Source organism: Mesoplodon mirus (genome assembly GCF_964341445.2).
Source record: "Mesoplodon mirus genome assembly, chromosome: 1".
Lineage (NCBI taxonomy): Eukaryota > Metazoa > Chordata > Mammalia > Artiodactyla > Ziphiidae > Mesoplodon > Mesoplodon mirus.
Window position 1 is genome coordinate 74,122,354 of NC_138976.1, and position 20,462 is coordinate 74,142,815.

The following is a 20,462-nucleotide window of genomic DNA, read 5'->3' on the forward strand; positions in this document are numbered from 1 at the left end:
GCAAAAGTTTCCCCTTAAGTAATAGTGAGAAAATTCAAATTGGGGATGTATTTTAAAAATGATTACAGCAGGGCTTCCCTGGTGGCGCAGTGGTTGAGAGTCCGCCTGCCGATGCAGGGGACACGGGTTCGTGCCCCGGTTCGGGAAGATCCCACATGCCGCGGAGCGGCTGGGCCCGTGAGCCATGGCCACTGAGACTGCGCGTCCGGAGCCTGTGCTCCGCAATGGGAGAGGCCACAACAGTGAGAGGCCTGCGTACAGCAAAAATAAATAAATAAATAAATAAATAAATAAATAAATAAATAAAAATAAAAATGATTACAGCAGAAATTGATAGAACACTGTAAATCAACTGTACCGCAATGAAAAAAAATGAGTTAAAAAAAATGAGCCCTGGTGATACAACTCATTGCTGCACTGGCGTAGTATTCTTCAAGCATATAAAAGAGAAAGTTCATTAAGAAAATTTCCTGGGCTTCCCTGGTGGCGCAGTGGTTGAGAGTCCGCCTGCCGATGCAGGGGACACGGGTTTGTGCCCCGGTCTGGGAAGATCCCACATGCCGTGGAGCGGCTGGGCCCGTGAGCCATGGCCGCTGAGCCTGCACGTCTGGAGCCTGTGCTCCGCAACGGGAGAGGCCACAACAGTGTGAGGCCCATGTACCGCAAAAAAAAAAAAAAAAAGAAAATTTCCTTTACCTCAATAGGGTTCATGCTTTTAATTAAAGAGCCAGGAAAAAAAAATCAGCCACCCATTGTCACTATAAAATAGCCACCCTCGGTTGGACTCAAGACATGTGGGCACATAACTGGTTTATTAATCAGTTGGCCATGAATGCACTGAATTTTTAGTGCACCCTGGGCTCTGGGAGAGGAATGTCCCTCAATTCTTTAGCTTTCAAAAAGCTTAGCTCTTATGAAAGTATCATGCCACAGAGTGACAGACCTCAAAGGTAATCTCATCTCAACTGATATAAGTGAAATGGCTTCCTTTCAACAGCCTTCAAAGTGCCTATTTCCCCACCTCCTGCTTTCTTTTTTTAAAATCCAGTGCGCTAGTAAATAAATTAAGTGCCACATATTTGCCTTTAACCTATAACTGAACAATTTGATGGTTAAAGAAAAACAAATAAAACCTCCACTGAATTGTTATATACATTAGTTATATGTATATATCACTGGCTAGACCATTTCTACAAGCGAAGGGACCATTAACCATCAAATGATTTACCTTTTCCCTCTTTCTTCCTTCAGTTCTACCGTACTGAAACAGGGATTCAACATTAATTTTTTCTTAAGAGCTGAGAGTGGTAACAAAATGTAAATGAAATTTCTATTTAAATCCAAATTCGACCTCTAGAATCTATTTAAAGTTCAAAGTTACTTAAACTATGCTTCAACATTTTTGGAAATCATTGTATTCCCAAGATGGGGTAGGCTTGGAGCATGGTGGAGTCCTATTGGTAGATAAATGTGGCCGCTCTGTTCTGTCATATGCTATAGTTAGCTGGAGAGGCTGCTCTTAATCTTGTCTTCTAATGCTCTGGATTCAGAAATGGGATCCACAAAACCGTCGTAATTAGCTCACAGAGGATGCCTTGTTAACAGCACAATCTAAAGAGGGGCTTCTCAAGGTAACCTCCTAATAGTTATTAGATAGCTATCAAGAAAAATCATTTTTTTGTTACGGCACTACACAGAGATGACAAAATATTGCCACTTCCATTTTTGGTTATACGATTACCATTTCCTATTCCGAGGACTTGTAAAATAACTTATGCCATGCATTAGTCCACAATTGAGAAAATAAATCTCTTCTAATACAAAAGAAAATAAATTGCACTTGCTTTTTGTTTTTTCTTTTAGAAAAGACCCCCCAAATTTTTTTGATGCAATTTTTAATAAGCTTAAAGTTCTCATGACTGTATCTCTTCCCAGAGATTGCTGCTTGCAGAAGACCAGTACAAAATTTGAAGTTGATATTCAACTAAGCCTAATTAATTATTCAGATACTACACGAATATGTTTGTCTTAAGACCCAATAACCTTATGCTAACAAGTACAATTACTTTTTTTTTTTTTGCGGTATGCGGGCCTCTCACTGTTGTGGCCTCTCCCGTTGCAGAGCACAGGCTCCGGACGCGCAGGCTCAGCGGCCATGGCTCACGGGCCCAGCCGCTCCATGGCACGCGGGATCCTCCCGGACCGGGGCACGAACCCGTGTCCCCTGCATCGGCAGGCGGACTCTCAACCACTGCGCCACCAGGGAAGCCCCAGTACAATTACTTTTAAAAGTACTTGTTGCCTTTGTAGGGAGCAGAGCAGCTTGAAAGCTTCACGTCTGTATGTCAGCAAAATGTCTCAGGTATGTATCCTGACCTGTCAAAGACCTCTTTTAGGTAGAATTCATAGGTAATCAGTATAAGAGATAACTTTCTGAAGTCATTTTTTTTTTTTTTTTTTTTTTTTTGTGGTACGCAGGCCTCTCACTGTTGTGGCCTCTCCCATTGTGGAGCACAGGCTCCGGACGCGCAGGCCCAGCAGCCATGGCTCACAGGCCCAGCTGCTCTGCGGCATGTGGGATCTTCCCAGACCGGGGCACGAACCTGTGTCCCCCGCATGGGCAGGCAGACCCTTAACCACTGTGCCACCAGGGAAGCCCTGAAGTCACATTTTTTAAAAGGAGAAAACAAGAAAAATGTTTGAAAGAAAGGTTTTATTTTAAAGAGACTATCTGCTTAATGTGTGTTATTTAACTACAGTGCCTATGATATAAAATCAAATAATACGTCTGTATTAATTTTATATAGGGAGCTAACTTTTTGTTTTTGTAACAGTGGATAAAGAGTTTAAATATTCAAACTCCAAATCTAGCTCACATTCCATTCTTGTTTCTCACTACAGTTTTTAATCTGAGTGAACTGGCAAGGATTCAATTTGATTTCCTGCCCCCTGGTGGAGGTGCTAATGAATAGTGAATTGGCCAAAGGCAGCCGGCTGATTAGAAGATTTTAAACAACCAACACGAAGCAAACCAAACCAAAGTGAACTGAAAATCTGTATTATCCAGAAATGAGAAGCCAACCTTTAAGAAACAAGCACAACACTCACAAAATCAAAACGCCTACAGAGAAGTATTCCCTTACCAGCTTCACCTGTTCCAAGCCTGATATTCCCAAATTAAAAGAAGGCTGTGCCTTGGCCAGACATCCACTTTTTTTCCCTGAGGCTTTCAATTTCTACAAATACCCAGCCGGAAAGGCAGAAAGGAGAAGCACTCTTTTTCCCTTATTTCAGGACTGCTGATGGAAATCTCCATCTCTGGGCCTAATCTAATTTGTATAATGGCAGACAGCTTATCCCTTCCAAGGGCCTCAAGAGTCTCTGAGGCTGCAGCAGTGCTGAATTCTTGCCAATCAGTGATCAGCCAAGGAAGCTGAGGGCCTCTTGCCTCAGTGTTCCCTAGTAATCTACATTTTAATAAGTTCCTCAAAGAGAGAAAAGATGTCTATTTCCTACATGTATCTCTAATCTCCCCAAACAGAGAATAATCTGTAAAGGTGGTGACGGCGGTATGAGTTAAGAAATTTAGGTTTTATGAACACCCTATGTTGAACGTGCTGGTAAAGTCGTTTTTCTGTCACTTCTCTTCAAAATGGCCTTAGCTGGGTAGGATGGTTCATTTAGGAGGGGAAAAAAGTGCACATCCCAGGGTAGGACTTATTCCCATAGCTACCTAAAAGTTTCCAGAGAAAGAATTAAATGTCCTTTATCTTGAATCACTGTGTGTGAGCACAATCATCGTTCCCCAAAGTCACAAAACCACAAAAATAACGTCAGCCTCCATGCAGCTGGGGTTCCCTTCTCAGACTGCCTAGGCTAAAGAGGTGGAAAATGCAAACCCTGTGGGTCCTATTTGGCCCAAAGTCGTATTTTATTTGGCTTGAAGTGTTAAATACTAATAAAAAACTGAATTTAGTTGCAAACATTTTGAAATCTGGAGACTGAATATAAAAACCTCACTTTCTAGCTTCTCTTGAAAATTTGGAATTTCTGGCTACATGGGGCTTGCAGCTCTGTCCCCCCCCGAGACAAAGCAACTCCCATTCACCGTTCACCACCATCCACTCACCCCTGTCCACTTGCTTCGCTCGTGCAAATCACCTGTCTGAGACCTGGGGGCTTCAAATTTGGGACCTCTGATTTGGGGGCTCCGCAGCATTCGACCACCAGAGTTACAGTTCACATTTATTTACTCACGCCACGGTCAGGCTAAATGTTCGAAAGATCAAAATGACTGAAGGTACTGGGGGGAACCTTGCAACTTTATACATCCTGACCTATGCTGACATCCTCACAAGGCCCAAAATTTTGCAAATGCCACCATTCGTTCAATAAATATTTATTAAGCAACTACTACGTACCAGAAACTGTTCTGAGTGCTGCGCATACAGAGATAAATAAATAGCTATAGCAAATGCCTTAAGAACACAGTCAAATGTGACTTCTGAAGGCCTCCCTCACCAGCCAAGGGAGTTGCTCCCTTCCCTACTGACCTTGCGGCAGGCCACACACATAATCAAATTGGGGTTTCAGCAAAATTGCAGATGACTACGTATCTTGGAACGTCAAGGTAGAAACCATGGATGTTCAACGGTCAAATGTCAAGGTTTGGAGACTTCCGGGGAAGATGGCGGAAGAGTAAGACGCGGAGATCACCTTCCTCCCCACAGATACACCAGAAATACAGCTACACGTGGAACAACTCCTACAGAACACCCACTGAACGCTGGCAGAAAACCTCAGACCTCCCAAAAGGCAAGAAACTCCCCACGTACCTGGGTAGGGCAAAAGAAAAAAGAATAAACAGAGACAAAAAGATAGGGACAGGACCTGCACCAGTGGGAGGGAGCCGTGAAGGAGGAAATGTTTTCACACACTAGAAGCCCCTTCGCGGGCGGAGACTGCGGGTGGCGGAGGGGGGAAAGCTTCCGAGTCGCAGAGGAGAGCACAGCAACAGGGGTGCGGAGGGCAAAGCGGAGAGATTCCCGCACAGAGGATCGGTGCCAACCAACACTCACCAGGCCAAGAGGCTTGTCTGCTCGGCCCCTGGGGCGGGCGGGGCTGGGAGCTGAGGCTCGGGCTTCGGTCGGTCGAAGCGCAGTGAGAGGAATGGGGATGGCGGCGTGAACACAGCCTGAAGGGGCTAATGCGCCACAGCTAGCCGGAAGGGACTCCAGGAAAAAGTCTGGACCTGCCGAAGAGCCAAGAGACTTTTTCTTCCCTCTTTGTTTCCTGGTGCGCGAGGAGAGGGGATTAAGAGCGCTGCTTAAAGGACCTCCGGAGAGGGGCGCGAGCCGCGGCTGAAAGCGCGGACCCCAGAGACAGGCGTGGGACGCTGGGGGCTGCTGCTGCCGCCACCAAGAAGCCTGTGTGCGAGCACAGGTCACTCTCCACACCTCCCCTCCCGGGAGCCTGTGCAGCCCGCCACTGCCGGGGTCCCGGGATCCAGGGATGGCTTCCCTGGGAGAACGCACAGCGCGCCTCGGGCTGGTGCAACGTCACGACGCCCTCTGCCGCCGCAGGCTCGCCCCGCACTCCGTGCCCCTCCCTCCACCCCGGCCTGAGTGAGCCAGTCTCTGAAGCGGCTGCTCCTTTAACCCTGTCCTGTCTGAGCGAAGAACAGACGCCCTCCGGCGACCTACATGCAGAGGCGGGGCCAAATCCAAAGCTGAGACCCGGGAACTGTAAGAACAAAGAAGAGAAAGGGAAATCTCTCCCAGCAGCCTCAGAAGCAGCGGATTAAAGCTCCACAATCAACTTGATGTACCCTGCATCTGTGGAATACATGAATAGACAACGAATCATCCCAAATTGAGGAGACGTGTGGATGAAAGGTTCTTGGTGCTGCAGCCAGGAGTCAGTGCTGTGCCTCTGAGGTGGGAGAGCCAACTTCAGGACACTGGTCCACAAGAGACCTCCCACCTCCACATAATATCAAACGGCGAAAATCTTCCAGAGATCTCCATCTCAACACCAGCACCCAGCTTCACTCAACGACCAGCAAGCTACAGTGCTGGACACCCTATGCCAAACAACTAGCAAGACAGGAACACAACCCCACCCATTAGCAGAGAGGCTGCCTAAAATCATAAAAAGTCCACAGACACCCCAAAACACACCACCAGACGTGGACCTGCCCACAAGAAAGACAAGATCCAGCCACATCCACCAGAACCAGGCACTAGTCCCCTCTACCAGGAAGCCTACACAACCCACTGAACCAACCTTAAGCCACTGGGGACAGACACCAAAAACAACGGGAACTACGAACCTGCAGCCTGCAAAAAGGAGACCCCAAACACAGTAAGATAAGCAAAATGAGAAGACAGAAAAACACACAGCAGGAGAAGGAGCAGGATAAAAACCCACCAGACCTAACAAATGAAGAGGAAATAGGCAGTCTACCTGAAAAAGAATTCAGAATAATGACAGTAAACATGATCCAAAATCTTGGAAATAGAATAGACAAAACGCAAGAAACAATTAACAAGGACCTAGAAGAACTAAAGATGAATCAAGCAACGATTAGAAACACAATAAATGAAATTAAAAATACTCTAGATGGGATCAATAGCAGAATAACTGAGGCAGAAGAACGGATAAGTGACGTGGAAGATAAAATAATGGAAATAACTACTGCAGAGCAGAAGAAAGAAAAAAGAATGAAAAGAACTGAGGACAGTCTCAGAGACCTCTGGGACAACATTAAATGCACCAACATTCGAATTACAGGGGTTCCAGAAGAAGCAGAGAAAAAGAAAGGGACTGAGAAATTACTTGAAGAGATGATGGTTGAAAACTTCCCTAATATGGGAAAGGAAATAGTTAATCAAGTCCAGGAGGCACAGAGAGTCCCATACAGAATAAATCCAAGGAGAAATACACCAAGCCACATATTAATCAAACTGTCAAAAATTAAATACAAAGAAAACATACTAAAAGCAGCAAGGCAAAAACAACAAATAACACACAAGGGAATCCCCATCAGGATAACAGCTGATCTCTCAGCAGAAACTCTGCAAGCCAGAAGGGACTGGCAGGACATATTTAAAGTGATGAAGGAGAAAAACCTGCAACCAAGATTACTCTACGCAGCAAGGATCTCATTCAGATTTGATGGAGAAATTAAAACTTTTACAGACAAGCAAAAGCTGAGAGAGTTCAGCACCACCAAACCAGCTTTACAACAAATGCTAAAGGAACTTCTCTAGGCAAGAAACACAACAGAAGGAAAAGACCTACAATAACGAACCCAAAACAATTAAGAAAATGGGAATAGGAACATACATATCGATACTTACCTTAAATGTAAATGGACTAAATGCTCCCACCAAAAGACACAGATTGGCTGAATGGATACAAAAACAAGACCCATATATATGCTGTCTACAAGAGACCCACTTCAGACCTAGAGACACATACAGACTGAAAGTAAGGGGATGGAAAAAGATACTCCATGCAAACGGAAACCAAAAGAAAGCTGGAGTAGCAATTCTCATATCAGACAAAACAGACTTTAAAATAAAGACTACTAGAAGAGACAAAGAAGGACACTACGTAATGATCAAGGGATCAATCCAAGAAGAAGATATAACAATTGTAAATATTTATGCACCCAACATAGGAGCACCTCAATACATAAGGCAAATACTAACAGCCATAAAAGGGGAAATTGACAGTAACACATTCATAGTAGAGGACTTTAACACCCCACTTTCACCAATGGACAGATCATCCAAAATGAAAATAAATAAGGAAACACAAGCTTTAAATGATACATTAAACAAGATGGACTTAATTGATACTTATAGGACATTCCATCCAAAAACAACAGAATACACATTTTTCTCAAGTGCTCATGGAACATTCTCCAGGATAGATCATATCTTGGGTCACAAATCAAGCCTTGGTAAATTTAAGAGAATTGAAATTGTATCAAGTATCTTTTCCGACCACAATGCTATGAGACTAGATATCAATTACAGGAAAAGAGCTGTAAAAAATACAAACACATGGAGGCTAAACAATACACTACTTAATAACGAAGTGATCACTGAAGAAATCAAAGAGGAAATCAAAAAATACCTAGAAACAAATGACAATGGAGACACGACGACCCAAAACCTATGGGATGTAGCAAAAGCAGTTCTAAGAGGGAAGTTTATAGCAATACAATCCCACCTTAAGAAACAGGAAACATCTCAAATAAACAACCTAACCTTGCACCTAAAGCAATTAGAGAAAGAAGAACAAAAACACCCCAAAGTTAGCAGAAGGAAAGAAATCATAAAAATCAGATCAGGAATAAATGAAAAAGAAATGAAGGAAACGATAGCAAAGATCAATAAAACTAAAAGCTGGTTCTTTGAGAAGATAAACAAAACTGATAAACCATTAGCCAGACCCATCAAGAAAAAAAGGGAGAAGACTCAAATCAATAGAATTAGAAATGAAAAAGGAGAAGTAATAACTGACACTGCAGAAATACAAAACATCATGAGAGATTACTACAAGCAACTCTATGCCAATAAAATGGACAACCTGGAAGAAATGGACAAATTCTTAGAAATGCACAACCTGCCAAGACTGAATCAGGAAGAAAAAGAAAATATGAACAGACCAATCACAAGCACTGAAATTGAAACTGTGATTAAAAATCTTCCAACAAACAAAAGCCCAGGACCAGATGGCTTCACAGGCGAATTCTATCAAACATTTAGAGAAGAGCTAACACCTATCCTTCTGAAACTCTTCCAAAATATAGCAGAGGGAGGAACACTCCCAAACTCATTCTACGAGGCCACCATCACCCTGATACCAAAACCAGACAAGGATGTCACAAAGAAAGAAAACTACAGGCCAATATCACTGATGAACATAGATGCAAAAATCCCCAACGAAATACTAGCAAACAGAATCCAACAGCACATTAGAAGGATCATACACCATGATCAAGTGGGGTTTCTTCCAGGAATGCAAGGATTCTTCAATATAAGCAAATCAATCAACGTGATACACCAAATTAACAAATTGAAGGAGAAAAACCATATGATCATCTCAATAGATGCAGAGAAAGCTTTTGACAAAATTCAACACCCATCTATGATAAAACCCTGCAGGAAGTAGGCATAGAGGGAACTTCCCTCAACATAATAAAGGCCATATATGACAAACCCACAGCCAACATTGTCCTCAGTGGTGAAAAACTGAAACCATTTCCACTAAGATCAGGAACAAGACAAGGTTGCCCACTCTAGCCACTCTTATTCAACATAGTTTTGGAAGTTTTAGCCACAGCAATCAGAGAAGAAAAGGAAATAAAAGGAATCCAAATTGGAAAAGAAGAAGTAAAGCTGTCACTGTTTGCAGATGACATGATACTATACATAGAGAATCCTAAAGATGCTACCAGAAAACTACTAGAGCTAATCAATGAATTTGGTAAAGTAGCAGGATACAAAATTAATGCACAGAAATCTCTGGCATTCCTATACACTAATGATGAAAAATCTGAAAGTGAAATCAAGAAAACACTCTCATTTACCATTGCAACAAAAAGAATAAAATATCTAGGAATAAACCTACCTAAGGAGACAAAAGACCTGTATGCAGAAAACTATAAGACACTGATGAAAGAAATTAAAGATGATACAAATAGATGGAGAGATATACCATGTTCTTGGATTGGAAGAATCAACATTGTGAAAATGACTCTACTACCCAAAGCAATCTACAGATTCAATGCAATCCCTATCAAAGTACCACTGGCATTTTTCACAGAACTAGAACAAAAAATTTCACAATTTGTATGGAAACACAAAAGACCCCGAATAGCCAAAGCAATCTTGAGAACGAAAAATGGAGCTGGAGGAATCAGGCTCCCTGACTTCAGACTATACTACAAAGCTACAGTCATCAAGACAGTATGGTACTGGCACAAAAACAGAAGGATAGATCAATGGAACAGGATAGAAAGCCCAGAGATAAACCCACGCACATATGGTCACCTTATCTTTGATAAAGGAGGCAGGAATGTACAGTGGAGAAAGGACAGCCTCTTCAATAAGTGGTGCTGGGAAAACTGGACAGGGACATGTAAAAGTATGAGATTAGATCACTCCCTAACACCATACACAAAAATAAGCTCAAAACGGATTAAAGACCTAAATGTAAGGCCAGAAACTATCAAACTCTTAGAGGAAAACATAGGCAGAACACTCTATGACATAAATCACAGCAAGATCCTTTTTGACCCACCTCCTAGAGAAATGGAAATAAAGACAAAAATAAACACATGGGACCTAATGAAACTTAAAAGCTTTTGCACAGCAAAGGAAACCATAAACAAGACCAAAAGACAACCCTCAGAATGGGAGAAAATAGTTGCAAATGAAGCAACTGACAAAGGATTAATCTCCAAAATTTATAGGCAGCTCATGCAGCTCAATAACAAAAAAACAAACAACCCAATCCAAAAATGGGCAGAAGACCTAAATAGACATTTCTCCACAGAAGATATACAGACTGCTAACAAACACATGAAAGAATGCTCAACATCTTTAATCATTAGAGAAATGCAAATCAAAACTACAATGAGATATCATCTCACACCAGTCAGAATGGCCATCATCAAAAAATCTAGAAACAGGGCCTCCCTGGTGGCGCAGTGGTTGAGAGTCCGCCTGCCGATGCAGGGGATACGGGTTCGTGCCCCGGTCTGGGAGGATCCCATATGCCGCGGAGCGGCTGGGCCCGTGAGCCATGGCCGCTGGGCCTGCGCGTCCGGAGCCTGTGCTCCGCAACGGGAGAGGCCACAACAGTGAGAGGCCCGCATACCGCAAAAAGAAAAAAAAAAAAAAAAAAAAAAAATCTAGAAACAATAAATGCTGGAGAGGGTGTGGAAAAAAGGGAACACTCTTGCACTGCTGGTGGGAATGTGAATTGGTACAGCCAGTATGGAGAACAGTATGGAGGTTCCTTAAAAAACTACAAATAGAACTACCATATGACCCAGCAATCCCACTACTGGGCATATACCCTGAGAAAACCATAATTCAAAAAGAGTCATGTACCAAAATGTTCATTGCAGTCCTATTTACAATAGCCCGGAGATGGAAACAAGCTAAGTGTTCATCATCGGATGAATGGATAAAGAAGATGTGGCACATATATACAATGGAATATTACTCAGCCATAAAAAGAAAGGAAATTGAGCTATTTGTAATGAGGTGGATAGACCTAGAGTCTGTCATACAGAGTGAAGTAAGTCAGAAAGAGAAAGACAAATACCGTATGCTAACACATATATATGGAATTTAAGAAGAAAAAAAATGTCATGAAGAACCTAGGGGTAAAACAGGAATAAAGACACAGACCTACTTGAGAATGGACTTGAGGATATGGGGAGGGGGAAGGGTAAGCTGTGACAAAGCGAAAGAGGGGCATGGACATATATACACTACCAAACATAAGGTAGATAGCTAGTGGGAAGCAGCCACATAGCACAGGGAGAACAGCTCAGTGCTTTGTGACCGCCTGGAGGGGTGGGATAGGGAGGGTGGGAGGGAGACGCAAGAGGGAGGGGATATGGGGATATAGGTATATGTATAGCTGATTCGCTTTGTTATACAGCAGAAACTAACACACCATTGTAAAGCAATTATACTGCAATAAATATGTAAAAAAAAAATGTAAAGGTTCTTTTGCATCTGCTTTGTACCAGTGAAATGCAACCAGTTTTGATCTTTCAGTGAAGTCTACAGCTTGATGCACACCTGGAAGGTTGCTTAAGCAGGCTCTCTTCAACAATAACAAAGGCAGGACTATGTCATTTTAGTTGCTCTCCGCTCCCCTGCCGCGCCCCCAGGGAGCATATTTGTTTTGATCCCTAAGGAGACAGCTAGGGAATAGCTGTGAACTCTACCTGGAGGAGCAGGGCAGGTTTCCTGAAGGATGCTGGCCAGGATCAGAAATGAGCTGGAAGTGGCGGGGGGGGGGGGTGTCTGTGGTAGGCTGTAGACCACATGGCCTGTCCTGAGGACGCAGCTGCTGCAAAGCCCTAGCCAAACGCTTCCATAGAGAGATGTGGGCCTGCTATTACTGCCCATGTTCAGTTTTCACGAGAAGCCAGAAATCAGGATTCTTTTTGCGTTGGCAACAGATTCGAAATTTTTAAAAAAAGACATGGCATGGGCCAAACAAAATATGTCTGCAGGCTAAAGCCAGGCAATTTGCAGGCTCTGAACTGAAGGAAAGGCCCAGGCTTCACAAATGAAATTTGGCCAGGGCACACAGGCCCCAGACATCTTGTGTTCAACAGAAAAGGAGGGAGAGGAATGAGGCATTTGTTTCCATGATTTTCTGTAACGTTACCATAAAAAGATCAAATTCCTCCTCTCGTCGAGCGATCATTTGGTTCAGAGTCTCATCGTCGGGTACTTCATCTTCTTCCTGGGGTTAAGACCAGAACAGAATAATTTAACAGGCTTCCGGAGAGAGGCTGGACAACTGGGCTGAGGTACTGGTAAGTAAGGTGAATCAGTCCTCCAGACCAGTGGGACCCCATTTCTCAAGCCAGAAAGAAAACAGAAGGGTCACTGGGTATAGTACTTGCCATTATTATTTTGCAAGTGATTCAAACTATCTTCCCAGAGCAAAATCTGTTTAGGGAGGAAAGGTGGTGCACTCTCTTAAGACATACTGGTTCTCTCGGGGCAGGGGTGTATCTTGATTCCCTTTTAGAACAAGTTACTTAATGTCTCCCCACCTCAATGACCTCATCTGTAAACTAGGCGTGACATTTTCCTTCACAGAGAAGATGTAGGATTTAAATAAGGAAATCCCCATGAGAAAGGGCCTAATATTAATTCTTTTAATTCTGTTAACCTTATCCCCAACATAAATGCTTATTTTCAAAGCTTTACAAAGGACATGACTATATGAAACTTAGTGACAAGGCACAGAGCAAGACCATAAAAATCATATATATGTGTGTGTGTGTGTGTGTGTCAAATACATAGCCTTTAAAATATGTTTAATATGTATTTCAGTGGGCACTGTTACGCTAATGTTACAGCCGTGGTCATGACAACTCAAAAGGTAGCCATAACAAAACCTCCACAAAACTCTTCTTAGTGAAAATAATTTAAATGAGGTAGAGAAAGCAACTACCTAAGGCCTCACATTTTCATTTGACAGTATGTTAGACCAAGGCACCTTATGGCTCTGAAAATTCCACAGAAACCAACAGTTCTCAAATTTTTTAGAAATGTTATGCTATGATTTTCACACTTTAAAAAAAAGATTCTAAAAGTTGGGCAGATACTACAGAACTTGCCGCCCAAAATTATTTTTATCATATGTTGAGTGAGCTTGTTAAAAATCAAATGGGGAGTTTCAATGTATCAGCAGAGGGACGAAAGGGAAACCCAGAACTTCAAACATCCAATTTCCCAAATCATACGTTCAAAACAAGGCAACCTGTTCTAGAAAGAGTACAAATGGCCTAGCAGCTTAAATGAGATGACTCTGTCTGTTCTCAAGATAATGTCTTGCACACCGTGTCAGAAATTAATGCAATTCAATAAAGTAAAAACTGATGACTCAAGATAATAATTACCTGTGAAAAACTTTCTATGCTAGTTCATCTCTAGATGGAAGGCAATTTGTCTAAACACATTATTACATTTCATCTGACAAAGAAATAGACTAGCTCGGGGTGGGCTGAGACTTCAAGGTACAAAGAATTCGGTTAATGTATCCACTGGTGAAAAGATGTCCTGCTTTTACCCACCCTAGTCCTAGGGCCACGTTATCCCCTCATCACCTATACAGTGTGGGGCTGGACTTCCCCCAAGCCCAAGATGAAAAGATGCTCTTGTGAACTGGCAAGAAGCCTGTCTACAGTGGCTTGGCCTTCACAGAGAACAAGTGGGCAATAAATCTTCCTGGATTCCTTGTGCCCGAGTGCTCCATGGTCCGTCAACCATGGTGATGGCTGCCGCTGATATTCAGGACCAGAGCCCTTGACTGCAGGCTATCAGTGACCCCAAACATTTTCACATCAGGACACATGCCATCCAGAAAATGATAACATTTGTCTGACACACGGATAGCCTGGAAGGGGTGTGGAGCCCCAGCCAGGCAGCTCACAGCTAGAAGCAACCGGCGCTGGACTGCACTGCAGGCCCCACCTGGTGGCCCGCAAGTTTAGCAGACATTCAGTCCTGTCCAAAATGTCCATAAGACATTTGGTTCACGCCGAAAGGTTCTTGAAATTTGGTCCCATCCAAAACATCCATGAGTATATTTGGTCCCTGACAAGTGGTTTTGGACAGGATCAAATATCGAGGACCCTTTGGTCTGGACCAAATGTCTTATGGATGCTTTGGACAGGACCAAATGTCCTGCAAGGGCCCTAAGGCCTGGGAGGGATCAACATCTCCCTGAGGCTTAGGAAGGTTGGAAAGCTCCAGGCAACCCTACACTCCACCTAAACCAGGTTGGGGACTATCTTCACAAGGCCTACACAAAACAAAATAAGCAAAAACATCGTGGAGACTCCTGGCTGAGTATCAGCTCTGCCCGCACCTGCTTTGTGACAGTATATATCACTCACCCTAGTATTTTATTTTTAAAATTTCCATGTGTGTAAACCAACAAAAAAATCACCTGAAAATCTGATTCTAAATTTGTATCAAATATTTCAATTTTGAGAATCATATCTGTATCAAATATTCAACTTCCAGAATCAGACGTGGTAAATTATTTGAGATCAAAATTTAAAAAATATGCGTGAATGTATGTGCATATGCATTTTTCATCATTTTAGTGAAATCTAATAACTAATCAAACATATAAGACTGACAAGTGGAGAGGTGTAACAGAAAAGTGCTCTTCAATTTGCAAAAAGATTCATTTCAGGATTACTTTAAATATCAAGAACTACTTCACATTTCCACTTATTTCAGAAAAAAAAACTACATGAGATTTTTGAAAGAATTTGGTTTATAATTTATAGAAGATTTCAAAAACATCCTACTTGAGGCAAAATCAAACTACAGTTGACACTTGAACATCTGGGGTTAATCCATGTATATCTTACATGTAAATCATAAATCGGCCGTCCAATTCCATAGTTCCCCTGCACCCATGGACTCAACCAACTCTGGACCCATGTAGTGCTGTAGTACTTATTATAGAAAAGCATCCACATGAAAGTGGACCCACACAGTTCAAACTGTGTTGTTTAAGGGTCAACTGTATATCTAATACATGCAATGAAAATAGTATTCCACATGACTAGATAAGATAAACCCATTCTTCCACTTATGAACATGGGCACACCAAACCAAATTTGTCCATCCCAAGCCAATTTTATGGTAAGGACTGGCACTGGTATTTTGTACAGTTTCTAGACTACATAAGAGCTATGTCTTTTAATCTATTTCAAATCCATCTGGGGATGAAAATTTAGTATAGAATTACTAAGACAGGCAATCTAAAAAAATACAGCTACCCAAAGATCCCCTGAGAGAAACATAATCAATGCATTCTTCGAACAATGTTGGCAAGTAAAAAGAGATTTTGCTTTTTAGCCAATGATTTTCTCAGCCGTTGGTCAGCTCTTACAGGAGCATTTGGAGTGGAGGTTAAGGTCACTCTTTTCCAGTAAAAGTATGACTCAAAGAGCTAAAGACAGCTGTGAGGGCTTATCCTACAAACATACTGAATCTGCCTGCTGTGATCCCTGATAAAAAGGCAATAGAGACAAAGGGCTCTGAAGGATGGAGAAAGAAAAGGCAAGGAGTGACCCTTCCAGCTTTGTGTTGTCTCATCTAGCAATTTTGTTCCTGCAAGTGGCCTCTCTGCGGTTCTGCATCTGCCCTACAGAGGGCAGCACTTACAGTACAATCAACCATGCAGGCTGCACCTCTCGGCAGAAACCAGGGAAGCATTGGATGGCCAAGCCTTCAGGTCCCTCTAGCAACTGCTTTTTAGACACTCGTTTGGATGTTTCACAGGCTTTTTGTGCTTGCGGTGTAACAAAGCAGCTAATTCATTCATTTTAATTCACGCCACCCCAAGAAATTCTTTAAAGAACAAAGAGGTTCTTCTCAATCTTTGCAAGACACAAGATCACTGATTTCACAGACTTCGCTTTCTGGGATACCTCATTTTCCTCTTCGTGCTCCAGTATGGCTTGCAGGAATGCCCTCCGCTCGTGGCTTGAAGACTTCTGATCAAACATGCCTGCCTGGATCACTTTCTGATCCACATTCAGCTTGTACTTTGCGGCTGCGAGGATCTTTTCCTCCACGCTGTTCACGGTGCAGAGTCTCAGCACGCGGACCTCGTTCTGCTGGCCGATGCGGTGAGCGCGGTCCTGTGCTTGCAGGTCCTGTTTGAGAAAACCACGTGTTTGAGGGCCACTGTGCCTGGATTAGCCTAGCAGACAGGTCACCCACCCAAGAGGGAACTGTGGAAGCGTTATTTAACCCACCTTTACTAATGCAAGATTCTGCTTACATTTTCAAAATATACAAGCTACCTTCTTTGGAAAAATTCAAGGTCATTCCTAGTTGAGGGAAACTGGGTTCAAATTAGCCAACTGAAATACATCTCAGGTTTTGAAATCCAGGTCTCAAGATGTGTTTGTGTGTGTGTGTGTGTGTGTGTGTGTGTGTGTGTGTTTAATCTGCCCCTAGGTTCACCATCAGATTTGTCCCTAACTAAAAAAAAAAATTAAATAAATAAAAATAAATTTGGTGTCAGAATTATGACTTGGATATTAGCTAAAACTAACCCTAAGTTGCAAGGTTAAAGGAAGGTGTTAAAGATGATTTTTAAGACATCGCTGAATTATACACACACACATTATACACATAAACACACACTGTTCATACAATGATTACCCATGTAGCAAATTTCCTGGGATCTAATTCCATCAAAGACTCAATCTTTCATTTGGGGAATGAAAAGGATTGCTAGCAGAGTAGTAAACTGGACAACTTTGGGGGGATAGAAATTTAGCACTATGTATCAAAAGTGTTGAAACTGGGTATGGCCCCTGACTCAGAAATTTCGCTTCTTGGGAAGGTATCCTACGGGAATAATCATGGATATGCACAAAGACTTACAGTAAGGATGCACCTCTCAGCATTATATATCATTTATAATGTTTTTTTAAAAAAGCAGAATTAAGTAAACATTCAACAATAACAGATTGGTTAAATAAATTACAGTTTTTTACTCTATGTATATACAACATAGTACATTAAAAATTATACTCTCATTTAGAAAACTTAATGATACATCATAAGGCTAAAATAAGTGAAAACTACAAGTTATATATGAGTATGTACATTATGATCTTATGTGCATAAATTTATCTATACCAAGAAAAGGCAGGAAGCACAAATACCAAGAAGCTAATAATGTTTATATCTTCAGGTATTAAGATTATAGGTGTTATTAAATTTTCTTCAGTTTACTTTCATGTGGTTTGGCAATTTTTTTCTGCTTTGAATGTATATTACTCTTATAATAAAAAAATAAGGTTTTAATGAAATCTTTAAATAAAAACCGTCATAAAGCTATGAAGCAGCTAATCTTAATCTTAAGACTATGCCATAAAAACTTCTTGGTACATCACTTTTGTTCATTCTGGTCCAGGTGATGATCTCTCCAATGCTAATTAGCTGTTTCCATGTGTCCCCCATTAGACCCGTGTACATCTTTAGGGCAAAGGTCTGTCCCCTGCATCCTGCATCCCTGGCACCCTCTTTTGCACAGAGCTGATACCTTGCTACAGCTGTAAGCCCATCATCTTGACCAGATGAGTTTCTTGGTCACCTAGACAGCACAAGGAGACAACAGGCCGAAGTCTGCCCAGGAGACCTGTCTTTGCTGCAGGGACCTTTACAATTAAACGACTAATTAGGCAAAAGGTTTTCCTCAGAAGATATTTGAAGAAGTGACTATAAATATGGGAGAGCTGAACCATGAATACAGCTGGGACTCATCCAAATTAGATTATTTTCCAAAGAGGAGAAAGTGAGGTGGATCATTAAAATCCAAAAGCGGGGGGCGGGGGCCGCGTGGAAACCCTAAACTTCATTTTCTGTTCGAGCCCTGAGCTCAGTCATCTCTCTCCACACATCTTCCCCAGAATGGCTGAGCAGCAGCCACGCTGGCAAGTTCTGTGTCATCAACCTCCTGATTATTTCCTAGAAAAGGGGTCACACACTGCTTCCAGCATGGGCCCAGTGGTAAATAGTCCAGGCTATCTTGGCCAAGAGCAAACAGTGAGCAACTGTTCTCACCAAGAGGCTGATAATCGTTTTTCTTTCTTTTTCAATTTACATTTTTATACTTTTAAATGTGAGAACCATTCTTTGCTTGTAGGTGGTCCAGACTCAGCTTGCGTGCCAGACTCAGCCCTGGGTGGCAGTTTGCTGACCCCTGTCCTAGAAGATGCTGATAACCCACAAAACACTACGGTACAGGTGGCGGCAGAATATGCTAGGTGAGGAAGTGGAGGGCATGGACCATCTGCCAACAGGGTACCAAGTTCTTGAACCCTTGGGTACTTACAGCAATTAGTTTTTTGGGGTTCTTTTGGTGGTGGTGGCAGCAGTGGTGTTTTCTTGGCATGTTTAAGATGATCTATCTAGGGACTTCCCTGGTGGTCCAGTGGTAAAGAGTCTGCCTTCCAATGCAGGGGACGCGGGTTCAATCCCTGGTTGGGGAAATAAGATCCCACGTGCCGCAGGGCAACTAAGCCTGCACACCACAACTACTGAGTTCGTGCGCCTCAACGAGAGAGCCTGCGTGCTGCAAACTACAGAGCCCGCGTGCTCTGGACCCCACGTGCCACAACTAGAGGGAGAAAACCCGCACGCCACAACTAGAGAGAAGCCCGTGGGCCACAACGAAAGATCTCGCATGCCTCAACAAAGGATCCCGCGGGCCGCAACTAAGACCCGACACGGCCAAAATAAACAAACAAGCAAACCCAAAAAACAAAACAAAAAAACCTTAATGTAAGATGATCTATCTATTTGAAAAATAGCAAAAATGACAATTTCTAGGCTGAAGAAGCTTACGCAAGGTAAGACTGTGGGCCCCTAAGCCAAAAATGGGGGGGAGGGATTACGACAAAGAAAGAAGCATTGTAATCACCGAATGGATTATTCACCAATTCTGAGGTCTCAGTGGTCTGAAAGCCCATCATACTGATTTAGGTGTGATTATAGCTGAAGACAAGGACACAGCCTGAGAAAAGGGCCTCCAAAGTAACTGTGTGGTTGACCATTCTGTGATAACAACACAGCCCCAGCTTCATGGGTTAAAATGAATAAAATAAAGTGCCAACCCATGTTTCTCATAGCAGTTTGGGAATGAGCATCCTGATAATCCTGAGGGGTTTTAGTGCTAATTCTACATTCACATGTTCTATCTTTGACTTTAGCAGCGACCTCCAGTTAGCAACTTTAAGGCTTGTATCTTCAATCTGTCAACCTATGTCAAATAAACCCTATTTCATCCATGTGTGTTAATTTTGATTCAACATAATAAAGAATAATTACAGAAAAAGAAATTTTCAATGCATGCTGAAGCCAAGATGGTAAAAAGAACTCTACAACTTTTACTTGGGGGCAACATTTATGCAGGAGTACAGGGTAGAAAGAGCCCAAAGCCAGGGTTCAAACCCAAACCCAGACAGACATGGCTGTGAATCCTGGCTGTGTTTCTGGGCAAGTTAATACTGACGGGTTTCCTTATGTGTAAAATACTTTGAGGATTACCTGAAATGAGGTACGCAAAGTGCCTCATGGTATCTGGTAGAGTCGTCGCTTAATAAAAGTTAGTTCTCCTACCTTTTAAATGAAAAATCAGTGTTCATCTTTATCAGTCTAAGATCACTTATTTCCAAAAATGAAAAAAAAATTTGCCTAAACTAATGGCCACGTTTAAGTGACAGGCATGAAAAAATCTGGTCAGTCTAGTTGACCATATCAGGTGGAAGTGAATCCACCTATGGCAGATATGTATATACCTGCAGAAATATATGGCCCAGTGTGAGGAATTTATGCTAAATTAGACCAGAGGAAATGCGGGGTTCAGAGTTTTATTGCCTAAATTTTAGGTAACATGCAGTGAAAAGTGAACTGTTGGGTATGCATGTAATTAACTTTGATTCTAGAGTTCTGCTTTCACCTACTGGTCATGAAAGTGTATGTGTATGAGAGAAAGAGAGACAGACAGAGAGACAGACAGAGACAGGGAAGCAGAGAGAGACAGAGAGAGACGCATAGATGTCCCAGCATCCTTTCTCATGGTAAACTAGCATTTCCAGAAGCAGCGGTTTCCTTGGTCTCTTAGCATTAGCACTGTACCAA

General features: G+C 42.4%; 1 protein-coding gene across 12 annotated transcripts in view; it reads right to left on the minus strand.

The window, feature by feature from the left end:
- The window catches only part of SMARCA2 (SWI/SNF related BAF chromatin remodeling complex subunit ATPase 2), a 224,175-nt gene that overhangs the window by 67,466 nt on the left and 136,247 nt on the right, over positions 1-20,462 (minus strand). For all 12 annotated transcript variants that reach the window (XM_082632252.1, XM_082632254.1, XM_082632253.1 and 9 more), the window contains 2 exons: positions 16,232-16,459; positions 12,433-12,510 (listed from right to left, as the gene is read on the minus strand). In XM_082632252.1, the coding sequence (XP_082488378.1) occupies positions 12,433-12,510; positions 16,232-16,459 (306 nt within the window). The remainder of the gene's footprint in view (positions 1-12,432; positions 12,511-16,231; positions 16,460-20,462) is intronic.